General features: G+C 64.5%; 1 protein-coding gene across 1 annotated transcript; it reads left to right on the forward strand.

The window, feature by feature from the left end:
* Positions 1-4,154: 4,154 nt before the first annotated feature.
* On the forward strand, positions 4,155-15,605 carry KCNG2 (potassium voltage-gated channel modifier subfamily G member 2). Its single transcript, XM_045850449.1, is given in 3 exon segments — positions 4,155-4,181; positions 4,184-4,801; positions 12,876-15,605. Coding segments are annotated over 3 exon segments (1,449 nt in total). The 3' UTR covers positions 13,680-15,605.
* Positions 15,606-15,718: the final 113 nt, after the last annotated feature.

Raw genomic sequence — 15,718 nt, forward strand, 5'->3', positions numbered from 1 at the left:
TGAATGTGCGAATGAATGAATGTGCGAATGAATGAATGTGCGAATGAATGAGAGAATGAATGAATGAGTGAGAGAATGAATGAGTGAGCGAATGAATGAGTGAACAGATAAATGCATGAGTGGCTGACTGAACTAATGAGTAAATGAATGAGTGAATGAATCAGTGAGTGAATGAATGAGTGTGTGAATGAGTGAGTGTGTGAATGAGTTGAATGAGCAAATGAATGAGTGTATGAATGAAGGAATGAGTCAATGGATGAGTGGACGAATGAATGAGTGAGTGGACGAGTGAATGAGTGGATGAATGAATGAGTGGATGAATGAATGAGTGGATGAATGAACTAATGAGTAAATGAATGAGTGAATGAATCAGTGATTGAATGAATGAATGAGTGAGTGGATGAATGAATGAGTGGACGAATGAATGAGTGGCTGAATGAAGAAATGAGTGAATGAATCAGTGATTGAATGAATGAGTGAGTGGATGAATGAGTGAGTGGATGAATGAGTGAGTGGATGAATGAGTGAGTGGATGAATGAATGAGTGGATGAATGAACTAATGAGTGGATGAATGAACAAATGAGTGAATGAATCAGTGATTGAATGAATGAATGAGTGTATGAATGAATGAGTGCGTGATGAATGAATGAGTGAGTGATGAACGAATGAGTGGCTGAATGAACTAATGAGTGAATGAATGAACTAATGAGTGAATGAATGAACTAATGAGTGAATGAATGAACTAATGAGTGAATGAATCAGTGATTGAATGAATGAGTGAGTGTATGAATGAATGAGTGAGTGAATGAATGAGTGAGTGGATGAATGAGTGGATGAATGAATGAGTGAGTGGGTGCCTGAACTAATGAGTAAATGAGTGAGTGAATGAATCGGTGAGTGAGTGAATGAATGAGTGAGTGGATGAATGAAGGAATGAGTGGATGAATGAGGGAATGAGTGCATGAATGAGTGAATGAATCAGTTATTGAAAGAATGAGTGAGCGAATGAATGAGTGAGGGAGCGAGACTGTGGATGACATTCTCTGTCACACACTTTCTTCCTGCGAGTTCCTGTTTCCGAGAAGTTCCAGGTTGCCTGGGCTCCAAACTCACCTCCTGACTGTCTGAGCTCAGGTTCCTCCGGAGAAGACCCCATGGCAGGGACTCAGAAGCAAGCGGCTCACCTGGGGAGCGATCCCAGCAAAACCAGTGGGGCTGTCAGGAGCAGCACAAGGAAGGGACGGGGGGCAGAGCAAGTCAGCAAGCGAGGCCCCTGGAGACCGGGAGCAAAGGGAGGACCTGCCCAGCAGCCGGGAGTCCACCGGTGTGTGCACAGGGGGCCCAGGGGCTGGGGGGGTTGGGGGGGTTGGGGGTCGTGGTCTGTGGGGGCCAGAAGGATGTGGGGGATGGGGCATGTGGGGGACAGGGGCCCAGCAGCATGGCTCCAGCTCCCTGCTAATCAGGGTCTCATTCTAAAGCTGACCCTCTCCTCGCAGAATGCTGCCTCTTTCTGCAAAGGAGAGAGAGTTCTCCTAGAAAAGAATTCTGCACGTCTTTTGAAGTCTCGGGCCTCACGGTCCGCTAGAGAGGTTGGAGTCCCTTCCAGTTCCTGTCTTTAAGCCCAAGGTCAGGATGGGAAAGTCGGCGCAGGTGTTTCCTCCGCTGCGGGCGGGCCTTCCCGGCCGGGACCCCACTCCCGATGTGTGCGCTCTCCTCCTTGCTCCCCTTGCGCCGAGACCAGGGGGCCCTGCCCGCGCGTGCGCTCACACATGCTCGCACGCACCCACTCACACTCACACATGCCCACGCGGGCTCACTCACTCTCTGCCAGCGCTGCCTCCGCGGCCCCCAGGAGGGGCTGCCCCTAGCCGGCGCCTCCTCCCTCGGTGTGTGTGCTCCGTTCTCCAGGAGCCTGCTGGCGCTGCGGGCGCTGGTTTCCTGCCAGGGGCTGCTGCCGCTCGCAGGCGCGCGTGGGCAGCGGGCTCACAGCTCCAGGGACGGGGCTGAGGCTGCCGGGCAGGGCTCCAGGATGGAGACGGCGGGGTGATGGGGAGGACACCTCTCGGGCCTCTGAGGGCATCTGCCTGGGAAAGGAGCGCGGACCCAGGCTTTCCGCCGTGACCCGCCAGGTGGGTCCCCGCCCCAAGCACCGAGTGTCCTGGGCACTCGGGCTGGGAACGGCGCAGCTGAGACAGCCAGGGAGGCCGGCGGCCGAGGGCGGTCGGCACTCAGGCCCGACCTTCCCCCGAGAAAAAGCGTGAGGACTTCCTCCAGGTTCAAACCTATCAGGTTCCGCTGCATGCGTTTATTTTAGGGCTTAACGCTCCCCGGTCCCCCAGAGTGCAGCAGGCTGGAACTTTCCGCCTGTCTGGCACCGCCCCTAACACTGCAGACCCAAACCCCAACGCCTTTCCCTCCTTGGTCGACTGCCGCCCCTTCTTCTGGGACTCCTGGTCAACAGATAACACCGCCGTCTCCTCCGAGTGTGGCGTCGGCCTCCTGCTGGCTCCGGGGCGCGCCTGGGCGAGGGCACGGCCCGCCCCGCCTCCCCTCTGACTTGCAGCCTCGTCCCCGGGCTGTTTGTTCATTTCCGGGAGCCGCGTTCCTCACTGAGCCCTCCTCGTCTTCCCCGGGAGGTCATTTCTCCTCTGCGCCTTTAACGCCTTCTGTCACGTCTTTACTTTTGACGATTCTTTCTCTGAAGTCCCTAGGAGCCTCATCCTGTTAGTTGTGTGTCTGCTGGCATTTGCCCACGCGGGATGTTGCCCTGAGTGTCTCGCAATTCGGGTCTGTAAAGCCGTCTCGGCTGGGGCTGCATCGGAGAGCACCCTACGAGGCTTGAACCCTCTCAGCAGTGGCCCCGTGGACGTGTGGGGCTGGGTCCCAGCCCTTTGTCCTGTAGGTTTCTGCAGTGCCCTGGTTTCCATGCACCGAGTGCCTCTCACTCCCGGTCCTGACCCTGCCCGTTGCCCCTGGGGCAGAGTCGCCCTGTGGAGGAGCCCTGCCGGACTCCGAGTGTGGGTCTGGTGGTCACCCACGCCTCAGACAGGCCGCCCGCTGGAAACTACTACTTACGGGGCTCCTTTCTCAGCTCTGAGCTTCACAGACCGACATTCCCACCCCAAACCCACCATGCAGGTAGGAAGTAGGCAAACACACCTGTTTCACCTGAGAGCAGCCCTCAGGCAAGGTTTCTCCCGGACACCCTGGCCCTGAGTGTGCAGCCCGATGGGGTCCCACTTCCTGCAGGGCCCCTGCCGACTTGGCCTGCCTGCCACGGGGGTACAGCCCACCCTCCGTCTCACATGAGCACCTCTCAGGGACCTCGCACCCTGGCGCTTTCATCAGCAAGAGTGTGTGTGGGGCGGGGGGTGGGATCTGAGGTGTTTCGTTTTGCCGTCACGAGTGAAGTCGCCCCTCGTCTCGTAGGTTCCAGAGCCACTCTCCCTCCCCTGCCCCGTGAACTTGGTGACACCTTGTCCATTGTTTCTGCTGAGCAGTCAGTCTCTTTCCTAGACTCTTAAAGAGTAGCACACCAGTCACATTTGTGCTTGTGCACGTATATTCTGGGGGAAGTGAACTTGACAGCAGGAGACCCAGCTTCTGCTGGCTACCCAGTCTTCTCACTGATGATTGTGATGGGGTTTCCTGCCTGCCAAGAATTGGCACACGTTTGATGTGGCTACAAAAGGAGCCGGCCAGCCCAGTCTACGATTTAGTGCGTGGCCCCACAGGGACATGGAGTGGGAGGAGTCAAACCGTGGGCCCCCGGCAAGGATGACAAAGTCTCTTAGGTTTAACACGCCCTCTGTCCCCTTTGTCTTCACTGGGTGACTGTCAGGTAACAGGCTGGTGCCTGGCCCCAGCCCAGATTCCCAGAGGCAGCCTCTGCAGGGCGGGCTTCCTCCCGCCAACCCCCCCCACCCCCCTGCAGGTTAGCTAGTCTCTAGGAGGTAAACTGAGGCCCACCACCACTTAGCCAGGGTCTGGGAGAAAGGCTGGGGTCGCCATTTGGGTCACCTGCAGATGGCAGGAGTGCCAGAGGGAAGATGAGAGGGCGGGCGGAAGGGAGTCCTTGGACCCAGGGAGTCCCCCAGCCTAACGCACTCTCCTTTCCATTCACAGGCCCAGCCTCCTGACCACGGCGCCGCGCATGGGGCCATGGCCCTGCTCCCCGGGTCCGCGGAGCCCCCGGGTGGCAGCAGCAGGGCCCACGCCCGGCACATCATCATCAATGTGGGCGGCTGCAGGGTGCGCCTGGCCTGGGCCGCGCTGGCCCGCTGTCCCCTCGCGCGCCTCGAGCGCCTGCGCACCTGCCGCGGACACGAGGAGCTGCTGCGCGTGTGTGACGACTACGACGTGAGCCGCGACGAGTTCTTCTTCGACCGCAGCCCCTGCGCGTTCCGCGCCATTGTGGCGCTCCTGCGTGCGGACAAGCTGCGGCTGCTGCGCGGCCCGTGCGCGCTGGCCTTCCGCGATGAGCTGGCCTACTGGGGCATCGACGAAGCGCGGCTGGAGCGCTGCTGCCTGCGCCGCCTGCGCCGCCGGGAGGAAGAGGCTGCCGAGGCGCGCACCGGGTCGCGACCTGCGGAGCGCATGGCGCCGGGAAGTCCCGGCCGCCCCCTGGGGTCCCGGGGGCGGCTGGCGCGTGGCCGGCGGCGCCTGCGCGACTTGGTGGACAACCCGCACTCGGGGCTGGCCGGCAAACTCTTCGCCTGCGTGTCCGTGGCCTTTGTGGCCGTCACAGCAGTCGGCCTGTGCCTGAGCACCATGCCGGACATCCGCGCGGAGGAAGAGCGGGTGAGCGCGGGCCGGGACCGGGCGGGGCTGGGGGCTGGGGCGGGCTGGGGCGGGCTGGGGCGGGCTGGCCCGGGGTGCAGCTAGCGGGCAGAGGCCTGGGCCTGGAGGCAGCCGGGTTTAGGGAACGCCCACTGAGTGGGGTCTCAGAAACCTCCTGTCGCTGGTGGCGCAACTACAAGCGCTGGGTCCCCGTGGTGTGCTCCTTAGTGCGCCCTGGGCGCCCCCCTCCCCGCAGGCTGCCATTGCTGCGGGGCTGTACGCTCCCAGGAGATGCTGGGATTACAGGGACGTCCAGAGCTCAGCCAGGCTGTCGCGGCAGCAGGCCCCTCCCGGTACCCCCTACCCCCAGGCCCTGGAGACTTGGTCAGCAAGGGGCTGAAACACCTCGTGTCTTGAAGACTTGTGCGTCTTGGACCCAAAGGGTGTGGGCTCCACTTCTCTGAAGGTGTGACAGCCAGGCCAGGCTCGGGCCTCAGGCGACCCAGGTGCTGGCTTTGTCCAGAAGGGGGCGTTGTTCTGAGCACAGGGTAGGCTTCCCATCCCCCGTGTCCTGTGGGAATGCCGCGTGGGACCCTCCAGGGAATGTCACTCTCCAGGCAGCGGCTACATGCCCAGGACACACGGTCAGGGAAGCCTGGGGTTTGCGCAGTCCCAGCGAGAAGAGGGCACTCTGGGTGCCTGAAGGACGTTGCTGAGTGTTGCCCTGTGCTTCCTGATGGAGGCCGGGGTGGGGGGCCAGGGTGGGGTGAGGGGCCGTCTCGCTGCAGGGGCTGGTGCCGGCTCCGCATGGAGCCCTCCCTCAGGCAGGCCCCGGTGCTGAGGGTCGTGGTAGAGCTCCCCGGTGAGTCCGCGCAGCGTGCAGACAGCGAGGAGCTGGAGGGGACGGGCCACGTGCCCCCGGACCCCGGCCGTCAGCTGGCGTGGCCTCGGGCGTGGCCGCTCTGGCTGGAGGTGGAACTTGAAGGTGACCTGCAGGAGCTGGGCTGGGCACCTTCGTTTGGGGCTTGCAGGTCCGCCCCTCGGGCTCCTTCCAGCCGTGGGAGCCAGGACCGAGTGCCGGGTTCTGCTGCTGAAAAGACGCCCGCCAGATTCCGGTTGTCAGGGCAGCGGCCACGCCACACAGTGTGTGGAGCTGGAGTCACTTAGACGAGGGCCCGGGACGGGAGGCATCGGGGCTGCTTCCGCCGGTGGTGGCCAGGCCGCCCTCACCGAACCCTTGGGCGACCGTGTCTGCGTGTCTGGGTCATCCTCGGCGCCCCATCCTGGAAGGCAGCTCGCACAGCTGGTCACGGGTGCGAGGGCCCCTTCTGGAGGCCCCAGGCGGGCCCCAGAGGCTGCCTGGGAAGAGCCCCCGCCCACCCGGAGGCAGGCCCTGCCCACCCCAGACAACCCCAGACCAGGGTGCAGAGGGCGGCCCTCCCTGTGCCTGGCGCCCCTGGGTCGTCCATGTGAATCCGGGGCTGGGAGCGGAGGTGCCGGCGTCGGCGGGCTGGCTTCGGGGAGGCTCCAGCGAGGGTCCTCTGCGCCCTTCCCACGTGTCCCCATGCCCCTCCTCTGTCCTCGGAGCGGCACCCTGGTCCTTCTCCATCCTGCCTCCGACCCTCTGACCCCCTCACATGAGGACCTTGACCGCACTGGGCCCCTGTAGCCGAGGGCCCTCCTGACTCAGGGTCCTTACCTTCATCGCACCTGCAGGGCCCTCCTGCCAGGGAGGTGAAACAGCCACAGGTCAGGGGACTGGGGCGTGGGTGTCCCCCAGGCCTCGAGAGCCACCCCCAGCTGCGTGACATGTGAGGCAGCCGTTCCTGCCGCCTGTCCCACAGGCCCCGTCTGCGTCTCGGTGCTGCTGACACGTCCCCCGGCCACGGAGCGCGCCTGCCGCCCTGACTCCCGGGGCACCCCTGCGCCCCCACCCCCTGCGCCGTGCTCACGAGGCGGACGGGGGACCTTCCTTCCTCCACACAGGGTCCCCCCCACCTGTGAGGAAGGCTCTGAGGGCGAGGAAACCACAGTGGGGTCTCGGCACTGGGACTCCGGAGCCCCCGGGGCAGAACCGTGGCTTCCGTGCGGACAGCCGAAACGCTCACGGAGTGCAGACCTGTCCGGCGCCTGGCCGTGACGGGAGAGCTCAGAAGTGGTGCCCGGAAGATGCGAGGACGCCCAGTTCCCCATCGTCTTTGAGTGAAGCACTCGCCCTGTGTCCCCAGCAGCTCCCAGCAGCTCCCAGCAGCTCCCAGCAGGGCCTCTGCAACCAAACGAGGTGTGCTTCCTCTCTCTGTGTGTGTGGGCACCCGGGGTGCCCCTCAGCCCAGAGAGAGGGGAGCAAGGCCACCCACCCCATCCTCACTGCACCTGTGTGCCCCCAGCTGCACGGGACCCGGGGCCGGGGCCTCCACCTGCTGGACCTGCAGGGCCCATGCCCGGGGCCCACGCCGCCCCCTCGGAGAAGGTCCTCGCCTCCCAGTGCAGCGCGTGGGCTCCCTCCTCAGCGCCAGCCCACAGCAGGACCATCCACGGCGGGGCCATCCACGCAGCAGCCACGGCTTCTGAGGAAGGAAAGGCTTACGGGTCCCCAGACCCAGACCTTAGGGTGACTCATTCGACAGTCCCCTGTTGTCTGGGGGGTAGCAGCACCAAAACTCTAAGCATCCACAAAAAATTCTGCATTTTCTGATCCCAAAATGCACCCTCTGCTCAACAAGACCCACACCCGGTGGGAGCCTTGCTTCCTGGTGACTCTGGGGAGGGGTGGCCACAGAACCGGTGACAACTGGAGGGCTCTCCATCACCGACGTCCCAGGTTGGAGTCAGCAGACAGGTAGATGTTCTGGTGCCACGTGCGGGGAGGCCGTGGGGGGACTCAGAGCCGGAGGTGGTGGTCTGTCACCTGTCTCTGAGCAGGACCAGGCTCAGTAGAAGGGGTCCCTCTCCAGCTCTCAGAGAGCAAGGCACCCCTGCAGTCAGCCAGGGACCCCAGCCTCCCAGCCCCTGTCACTGTGGAAGCCTCAAGTCAGAGGGGGTGTCCAGACTCCCACTTTCTGCTGCCCCATGGTGTCTTCTCAGGTGGGTCTGCGGCGTTCACGGCTCTGCCTGCCCTGTTCGGGGCCAGGCACCTCGATGGAGGCACCAGCGAGCCTCCAGGTGTGACCGAGCACCCCAGTTCCTGGGGGGTAACCTGAAGCGAGTGTGGACTCTTCTGAGAGCCCATGTCTGCAGTCAAGGTTGTTGACAACGGCACGGTCATTGGGGCTGAGCACCCCCCCCCCCCCCGCCGTGGCCAGGAGAGGTCAAGGTCATGCCCGGGTGTAGGCCGTGGTGGAAGGTGCACAGGACCTGGAAGAGAGGCCTGCAGAGCCGGCGCAGGGCGGGGGCAGAGGCCGGTGTCCCAGCAAGCGGCTCTGGGGTTCCACTGTGCGGTGGTGGCCTGGGCGCTGCTGGGAGACGGTGCTGAGCACCCCAGGGCCTGGCGGAGGGCGGGGCAGGCTGTGCGCCAGCCTGTGGGGAGACCAGGGTGGTCTGGCAGACCCTCGGGGTGGGGCCGTGCTGCGGGGAAGCCACCAGCCACGCCCTCCTCACTGCTCTGGGGTCTGGCTCTGGGCGTCGATTTTCTTTGTTTCGGCTCATGTGATTCAATGGGGACCTGCCTAATTAGTTGTGGATTTCAGGACCGGGATTGCAGCGATCAAACTCCCCGAGGACATTTGGCAATGGCCTGGGAAGCTGGTGATAGTGTTTCCACCGCCTGTGGGTGTGGGTGGGGCTGCTCCCAGAGGCGGAGCCTCGCCGGGCAGAGCACCCCAGAGGCTCAGCCTGGGCTCCGAGGGGCCATCCCTGCTGGAGCCCGAGGGCCCCGCACCAGGCCTGAGTCCTGCTGTCCCTGAACAGCCAGGGTGCCGGTCACACCCCCGCAGGCAGCTCGCAGAGCACCCACTGCCCAGGCCCTGCCCGGGGACCCCAACGGAGCAGGAAGGTGTGGGTAAGAAGGTGGAGCAGCATCTCTGATGACACGGCCCCAGAAGGGCCCGGAACCCCGGACCTTCTGTGCAGGAGGCCTTGGGGTGCGCCCCCAGGGCTGTGGGCGGACCTGAGCCAGGGCGGGGGGCCTGGGACGGGGGCAGCAGGTCCCCAAGCAGCTTGTGGTGGTGGGAGGGGCCTGTGGGGGGAGCGTGTGGTCCTGGATGCAGAGTCAGGGCACGAAGCCCAGGGTAGACGCTGACAGAAGAAAAATGAAGTCAAACTATACATTCGCAGTCAGTGGCATGAGTGAAGTATCTTCCTCTGGGCACTCGGGGAAGCTAACCGTCCCTCAGCACGCAGTGGGGGAGGCCCACAGGCCCATAGGCCCACAGGCCCACAGGCCCAGTGCTGTCTGCAGGCGCTGTCTGCACGGCATCCTGTGGGCCGCCGCCCGCCGGTCTGTTTGGTGCCCATGACAGACTGATGGAGACGAGGGCCTCGGTGTCCAGAAAATAGAGGCAGCAAAGGGGCTCGGACACGCTGGGGACAGAGAACAGGAGAGCCTGGGGGCCTCGGGGTCCTGGACCGACCCCAGCCAGGACCCGCGGCCCGGCTGCGGCGGGGGCTCCGCTGGGGCCCTCCCCGACTGTTGGCTTCCGGAGAGGCCTCCCTGCTGGTGGCCCCCACCTCCTGCTTTCCTGGAACCAGCCGCGTGCTTGGCAGGGCTCACGCCGCTGAAGTTCTGATGCTCTGAAATGAGAACAAGGCCGGGGCGGGCACGCACTGGGGCCAGGCCTCTCCCGGGAGTCGGCCGCCAGCCGCCCCAAGGCCTCTGTGACGGACGAGACTCGGCCCTGAGCTTTCGTGTGTTTTCACTAGGAAATAGAAACAGTGCCAGCTGGATGCCACATGGGGAGGCCGTGCCTTCCAACGGTGGTTTCCAAAACGCTGCTTTTCTGAAAGCGAGCTCGGCCCGCTGTCACCATCCCTGGCCGGTCTGTGGCCAGGCCTCCTCGGCCTGGCGCGGATGGCCCCTCCAGGGCGCTGCTGGCGCTCCAGCCCGAGGGTGTGGACCTGCCTGCAGCTGGGTCCCACAGCCCGAGGGTGTGGAACATTCCGAGCCATCTTGTGCTTGGGTGGGTTTTGTGGCGGTGGATGACGCCGCCCGCACGGGGGCCAGGTACGCACTCACAACCCTCCCCACGGCCCGTGTGTCTGCAATTAGCTCGGAGTTCACGCGTCCTTGAGCTGCTTCCTCGGGGGCAGCTGACTTTAGTTCTTGAGCCACGAGTCACTGGAGGAGGCCCAGTTCCAACCCTGGAAGAAAACACATTCGAAAAGGAACTGGAACCCTTTGGCCCCCAGGAGCAGCCAGCTGGGCAGCCATCAGCAGGATGCTCTGTCCACCCTGGTGGCCAGTCTGATGGGAGCCGGGAGCAGAGCCCGTGCTGCACAGCTGGCCGGGCCGGCGGCGTTTCAGGGACGCCCAGCTGGGCCGGCAGGGCCACGGGGGCAGCTGCGCTTGGTGTGCGGGCCTTGACGAATGCATACAGGCACCTGGCCGGGTTCACGAAAGTCGTGGGCATCTGCGAAACACAAGCAAAACCCAGACTTGTCTGGTCGGGGGAGGGGGCGTCAAAACCTGGTGAGCCAGCTGAAGGGAGATTTATTTCTGACCCAATTTGGGCCAAATAGGCCAGATGTGTCAAACTATGATAAATCAAGGTCTGTTTTCTGGGTTAAAAGTTCCAGAAATAGCTTCCTACAATTTACCTGCACAGCTGGTCCTTAAGGAGAGGGTGGGGGAGGGGTGTGGGGGCTCCCACTGGCCTGTCTCCTCCAGAACCCACCAGGGTAGCTCCTCCTTTGTGGGCAGGGGTCCTTCCCGGACCAGCCCCCACAGGGGCCCAGGGACTGCAGCATCCTCTCCCCAAACACGGCGGTCACGACGCCCCCGGGGGGCTGACGCCGCACCTGGCTGGGTGCCTGTGCCAGGACATGGGGGCCAAACGAAGGGCATTGGGGGGGGTGTGTGTCTGGGGCTGTGGGTCATGGGTCACGGCACCACCACAGGCTCCCTGGGCTGAGGTCATCAGGCTCCTTCTGACCAGGCCGAGGCCTGGTGTCGTGCCTGACCTCCACCCGTCTCCCATCAGCCAGCCAGCCCCCACCCCGAGGATGGGGGTCCCCTCCTCCCTTCCTTGGGCGGAGCACAGGTTTCCAGCCAGCTCTGTCCCAGTCCCCACGGGCCCCAGCTGGGTCTTGACTGAAAACTTGTGGACCTGGTAGAAAGGTCCTCCTGCTCCGTCCTGAGACACCCTCTACCCTCTGGGAGCTTAGACCCGGCTGGACACGGGGCATGGCAGAGTCAGACCCCTCCTGGTGACCCCCAGGCTCGATGTTGGGGCTCAGAGCCCCCACCCGCAGCCCCATGCGGCCCAGGACCAGACCCAGCGTTTCCACTGGCCCAGGCAGCCCTACGTAGCAATGGGCCTTCACTGCCCTCAGGCAACGAACAGGCATCAGAAATGGCTGGAACGAAACCTGCCCGACGCCTGGAAGCAACAAGCGCACTGTGTCTCCTGAGGCTGTGTGCTCTGCTGGGTGTGGCACAGGCGGGGACGGGGGGGAACACCCGTCCCCATGGCCACAGCCTCGGAGACCCTTCCCCCAGGCCGCCTCCCTGGCTGAGCTCCAAGCCAACGGAGAGCCACAGCGCAGTGGGGCTCTTGTTCAGGGGTGACGCCGGGTGTGGGGTGGGAGGCCCAGCCCAGGAGGGTCTGGAGTGGTGCTGGGGGTCAGAAGCCGAGGGCCTGTCTGGGGCGCCCCCTCGTGTCCGGGAGCCCCCTGGGGAAGCCAGTCAGTGGGCAGGGTTTCCGGGCCCACCCCAGGGACCATGACCAGCGCAGCGGCCACGGTGCTGGGCTCGGACAGCTCGTTGCTGGGGAGTTCCCCTCCACGCACTCCTCACCCAGCCCCGAGTGCCGGTCCCCGGGGGTTTGCGGGGCCCCGTTTGCCCGGTTCCTGGCAGACCAGTGATGCACAGCGGTGCCTGGCATGGAGAGACGAGGCAGGACTTGGGGAGCAGCCCTGGGGGCCTCGAGTTCCAAGGTGTTGAAAAGCTCACCGCTGACCCCTGACCTGGTCTCCATTTGAGGCGTCAGGTGGGTCTCGAGCCGCTGTCTCTGGGTGGCAGAAGGGCACTGCTGCCCCCCGGCCCCACAAATCACCTGCTGAGAGGGCTCGGGCAGCTGGTCAGGCGGGAGGGTCTGTTCTCAGCGCCCAGAGGGACCCGAGCCACGTGCAGGGCCCTGCAAGGCGCAGGAGGCCGAGTGGCCCCGGCAGGGCCCCCACTGGTCTCGTCTCCAGTGTGAGGCGGCCCCCAACTCAGCACACGGCCTCTGCTCAGCGGCTCTTATCCACCCCATCGCTTGGGTCCGGCCCAGCGGCAGGCAGCTGGGGCAGCCCTGGCTGCCGAAGCCTCTCTCCTGCAGGGACCCCGGGCTACAGCCACTCGGGTGCCGCACGGAGGCTGTGGTCCCGTGGCAGACCCCTGCCTGCCCTCACAAATTTTCGTAGATTTTCTTTTTTTATTCATCTATTCTTTTATTGAGTTTTTAAAATAGATTTTATTTATTTATTTTTAGAGAGGGAAGGGAGGGAGAGAGAGAGAAACATCAATGTGCGGTTGCTGGGGGTTATGGCCTGCAACCCAGGCATGTACTCTGGCTGGGAATCGAACCTGGGACACTTTGGTTCCCAGCCCGCACTTAATCCACTGAGCTACACCAGCCAAGGCTCGTAGATTTTCTTGATTGCCTGTTCCATCTGCTGCTCACCTTCAACCATTTCCAGAAGCTCTGGCTGTTTTTTAAATGCTTTCCACATTTGCTGGGGAACAGGTCAGCTGAGCTCCTGTGGAAATTTCATCTCCAAAGGAATGTTTTTTTACAGGAATGGGGCATTTTTGTGGATATCCCTGGAGCTCCCCCAGTGGCAGGCTTGCATGGGCTGGGGTCGCGAGTTGGGCCCCCCAACCCCAGTGTGACATCCCCCATCCTGGGGAAGCAAGGACGCGGGCCTCCCAGCCCCCAACACGTGTCCCTCTCCTCCCCAGGGCGAGTGCTCCCGCAAATGCCGCAACCTCTTCGTGCTGGAGACCGTGTGCGTCGCCTGGTTCTCCTTCGAGTTCCTGCTGCGCTCGCTGCAGGCAGAGAGCAAGTGTGCCTTCCTGCGGACGCCGCTCAACATCATCGACATCCTGGCCATCCTGCCCTTCTACGTGTCTCTGCTCGTGGGCCTGGCTGCGGGCGGCGCAGCGCGGGCAGGCGCAGGCGCGGGCGGCAACAAGCTGCTGGAGCGCGCGGGGCTGGTGCTGCGGCTGCTGCGCGCACTGCGCGTGCTCTATGTGATGCGCTTGGCGCGCCACTCGCTTGGGCTGCGCTCGCTGGGCCTGACCGTGCGCCGCTGCGCGCGCGAGTTCGGGCTGCTGCTGCTTTTCCTCTGCGTGGCCATGGCCCTGTTCGCGCCGCTCGTGCACCTGGCTGAGCGCGAGCTGGGCGCGGGCCGCGACTTCTCCAGCGTGCCGGCCAGCTACTGGTGGGCGGTCATCTCCATGACCACCGTGGGTTACGGGGACATGGTGCCGCGCAGCGTGCCCGGGCAGGTGGTGGCGCTGAGCAGCATCCTCAGCGGCATCCTGCTCATGGCCTTCCCCGTCACCTCCATCTTCCACACCTTCTCGCGCTCTTACTCCGAACTCAAGGAGCAGCAGCAGCGGGCTGCCAGCCCTGAGCCGTCCCTGCGCGAGGACAGCACGCGCTCTGCTTGCGCCACCGAGGACAGCTCACAGGGTCCCGACGGCGCCTTAGAGACTGGGGACTCCGCCGACGGCGCGTGGGCGCGCTCAGGGCCGGCCTGACCCGGGCGGGGGCCCTGCCTGCACCCAGAGGTGGCCGTGGCTGGCGGTCACTGGAGGCTGATCCTCTCCAGCTAGAAACAGAACCGCGGTCCTTGCCTCCCACCACACAGAGGGGCAGGGACTGCCCTTGGGGGCAGCACCTCCTGGCGCCCAAAGGGGCCCCCCTCTAGTGGGCGTACCCAGCCACGTGCATGCTGTGAGGAGCAGGCGGCAGAACCAGGCCCCGGCTGGCGCCGGCCCGGAAGTGACGTCGAAAGCCGTCCTGCGCTGTGAGCGGGTCCCTAGGGGGCGCCCAGCCTGTCCTCCTTGCTCGCCTCCCTGGGAAGTCCAGGCTCCTCGGCTGGTGAGTGAGTCCCAGAGCGTCCCAGCCGGTAGCGACACTGGGAGGTCACACCGCCCCAGGCCTCGGCCTGGCTCTTCCGCCTGGAGGTGGTCGGAGCAGGGGTGGGGGTGGGGTGCACCGGCGCGCAGTCCGGGAGGAGCAGTCAGGGGGCAGTTCCCAGGGGAAGGGGGCAGTCCCCTCCTGCCGCGTCACCCGGGTGGGCTGTGCCCCGCGGGAGGAAGGCCTTCCCGGGGCACCCCGCTCTGCAGAAGTCCGCATCCCTGCCAAGCGACAGGCACAGAGGTGTCACGTGGATGCTCGCAGCCTCCCAGTTCCTTGGGGGTGCAGCCCTGCCCTCTGACCTCCGCTGGCCCTGTCCTGCGGGGGTCTTCCTGGGTCGCCTCCTCACGGGTGTCCCCTGAAACGCGCCACCCTTTCAGCTGCCAGGGGACTGCACCCGATCCGCTGGGACCCTCGTCTCCAGTAGGGACACTTCCCCGGGGCTCCAGGCCTAGAGGGGGTTCGGGGAGGAGACGTGGGAGGGGGCCCTGGGCCTTGAGCTGCTAGAAACCTGTCGTCACTGAGGCGGGAGCCTTTTCTCCTTTGGGGGGGTGGAACCCGCCAATCCTTGAGCTGAGCTGTGACTCCTGCCAAAGACCCAGCTGCAGGGGATCCTGTACCACTCAGAGGCCCACCTTCCTCACCCCAGAAGCAGGGCACCTGCCCACCACCACCCCTCCTGCCTTTTGGCGGGGCCCGGGTGGGGGCTGAGCTGGGCAGGGGGCTGCGGGCCAGGGGGTGGCCTCCTGTAGAATGTTCCCGCTGGTCCCCAAGGGCAGCACCGGCACCCTCCTCAGGGCACAGGGGCTCGGGGGCCAGGAGGGGGCTCCTCTGCTCACAGGGAGTCTGGCCATGCAGAGTGTGGGGCCCTGTACCTGGGGAGCACCCCCGCATGCAGAGCCCAGGTGGCCCTCCTGTTCCAAGTACCCCTGGCCTCTGGCTGCCCGCCCCCCACCCCCCCCAGGATGGGGCTGAGTGCTCCAGGGGACAGGCCAGCATGGGAGCAGGCGGCAACCCGTGCTCAGCCACAGGGACAGGCTGGCTGGGCCACCGTGAGTGAGGAGCGTGGGTTTCCCTGTGGTCTTCCTCCTCACTCCCAGCCACGGGTCAGTTGGCATGGGACTGCCCGGGCCCCACCGACCGAGTCTTGGTCAGTGTCAGGTGGACAGGGGCCCGGGAAACAAACACCGGGGTCTCACCAGCAACCAAGAAACTGCAGGGGTCACACTGAGCTGAGGGTCCCCAACCACGGGAGGCGAGGCCTGTCCCCCACCGTCCAGGGTGCCCGTGGAAGCCCACAGCCGGCGGGGAGATGGGGCTGTCCAGGGTGGGCTCCGGGGCTCGGCACCTGGCCCGACACCTGTCGCCCTGCCTGCGTGCACAGACAGGCCCGCCCAGCTGCCTGGTCAGCTGTCCACCCCGGGGGGCCCATCTCACAGGACGGGCCAGATCGGGGCCCCAGGAGGGGTGCCAGTCCAGCCCAGGGGACGTGACACTTCTGGGCAGAGGCCTGTGTAGGGGGCTGGCTCTTCCCTGCAGACCCTCGTGGTGGAATAAGAACACGTGCCCTGGGACCTGGGTGCCCCTCGGACTGCCGGCCACCCCGCGTCCGCCTCACACAGTGTGTCGATCCAGAGTCTCCGTACTGACAGAACCT

The sequence above is a fragment of the Phyllostomus hastatus genome, unplaced genomic scaffold, assembly GCF_019186645.2.
Source record: "Phyllostomus hastatus isolate PE091 unplaced genomic scaffold, TTU_PhHast_1.1 phas_contig_80, whole genome shotgun sequence".
Classification (NCBI taxonomy): Eukaryota; Metazoa; Chordata; class Mammalia; order Chiroptera; family Phyllostomidae; genus Phyllostomus; species Phyllostomus hastatus.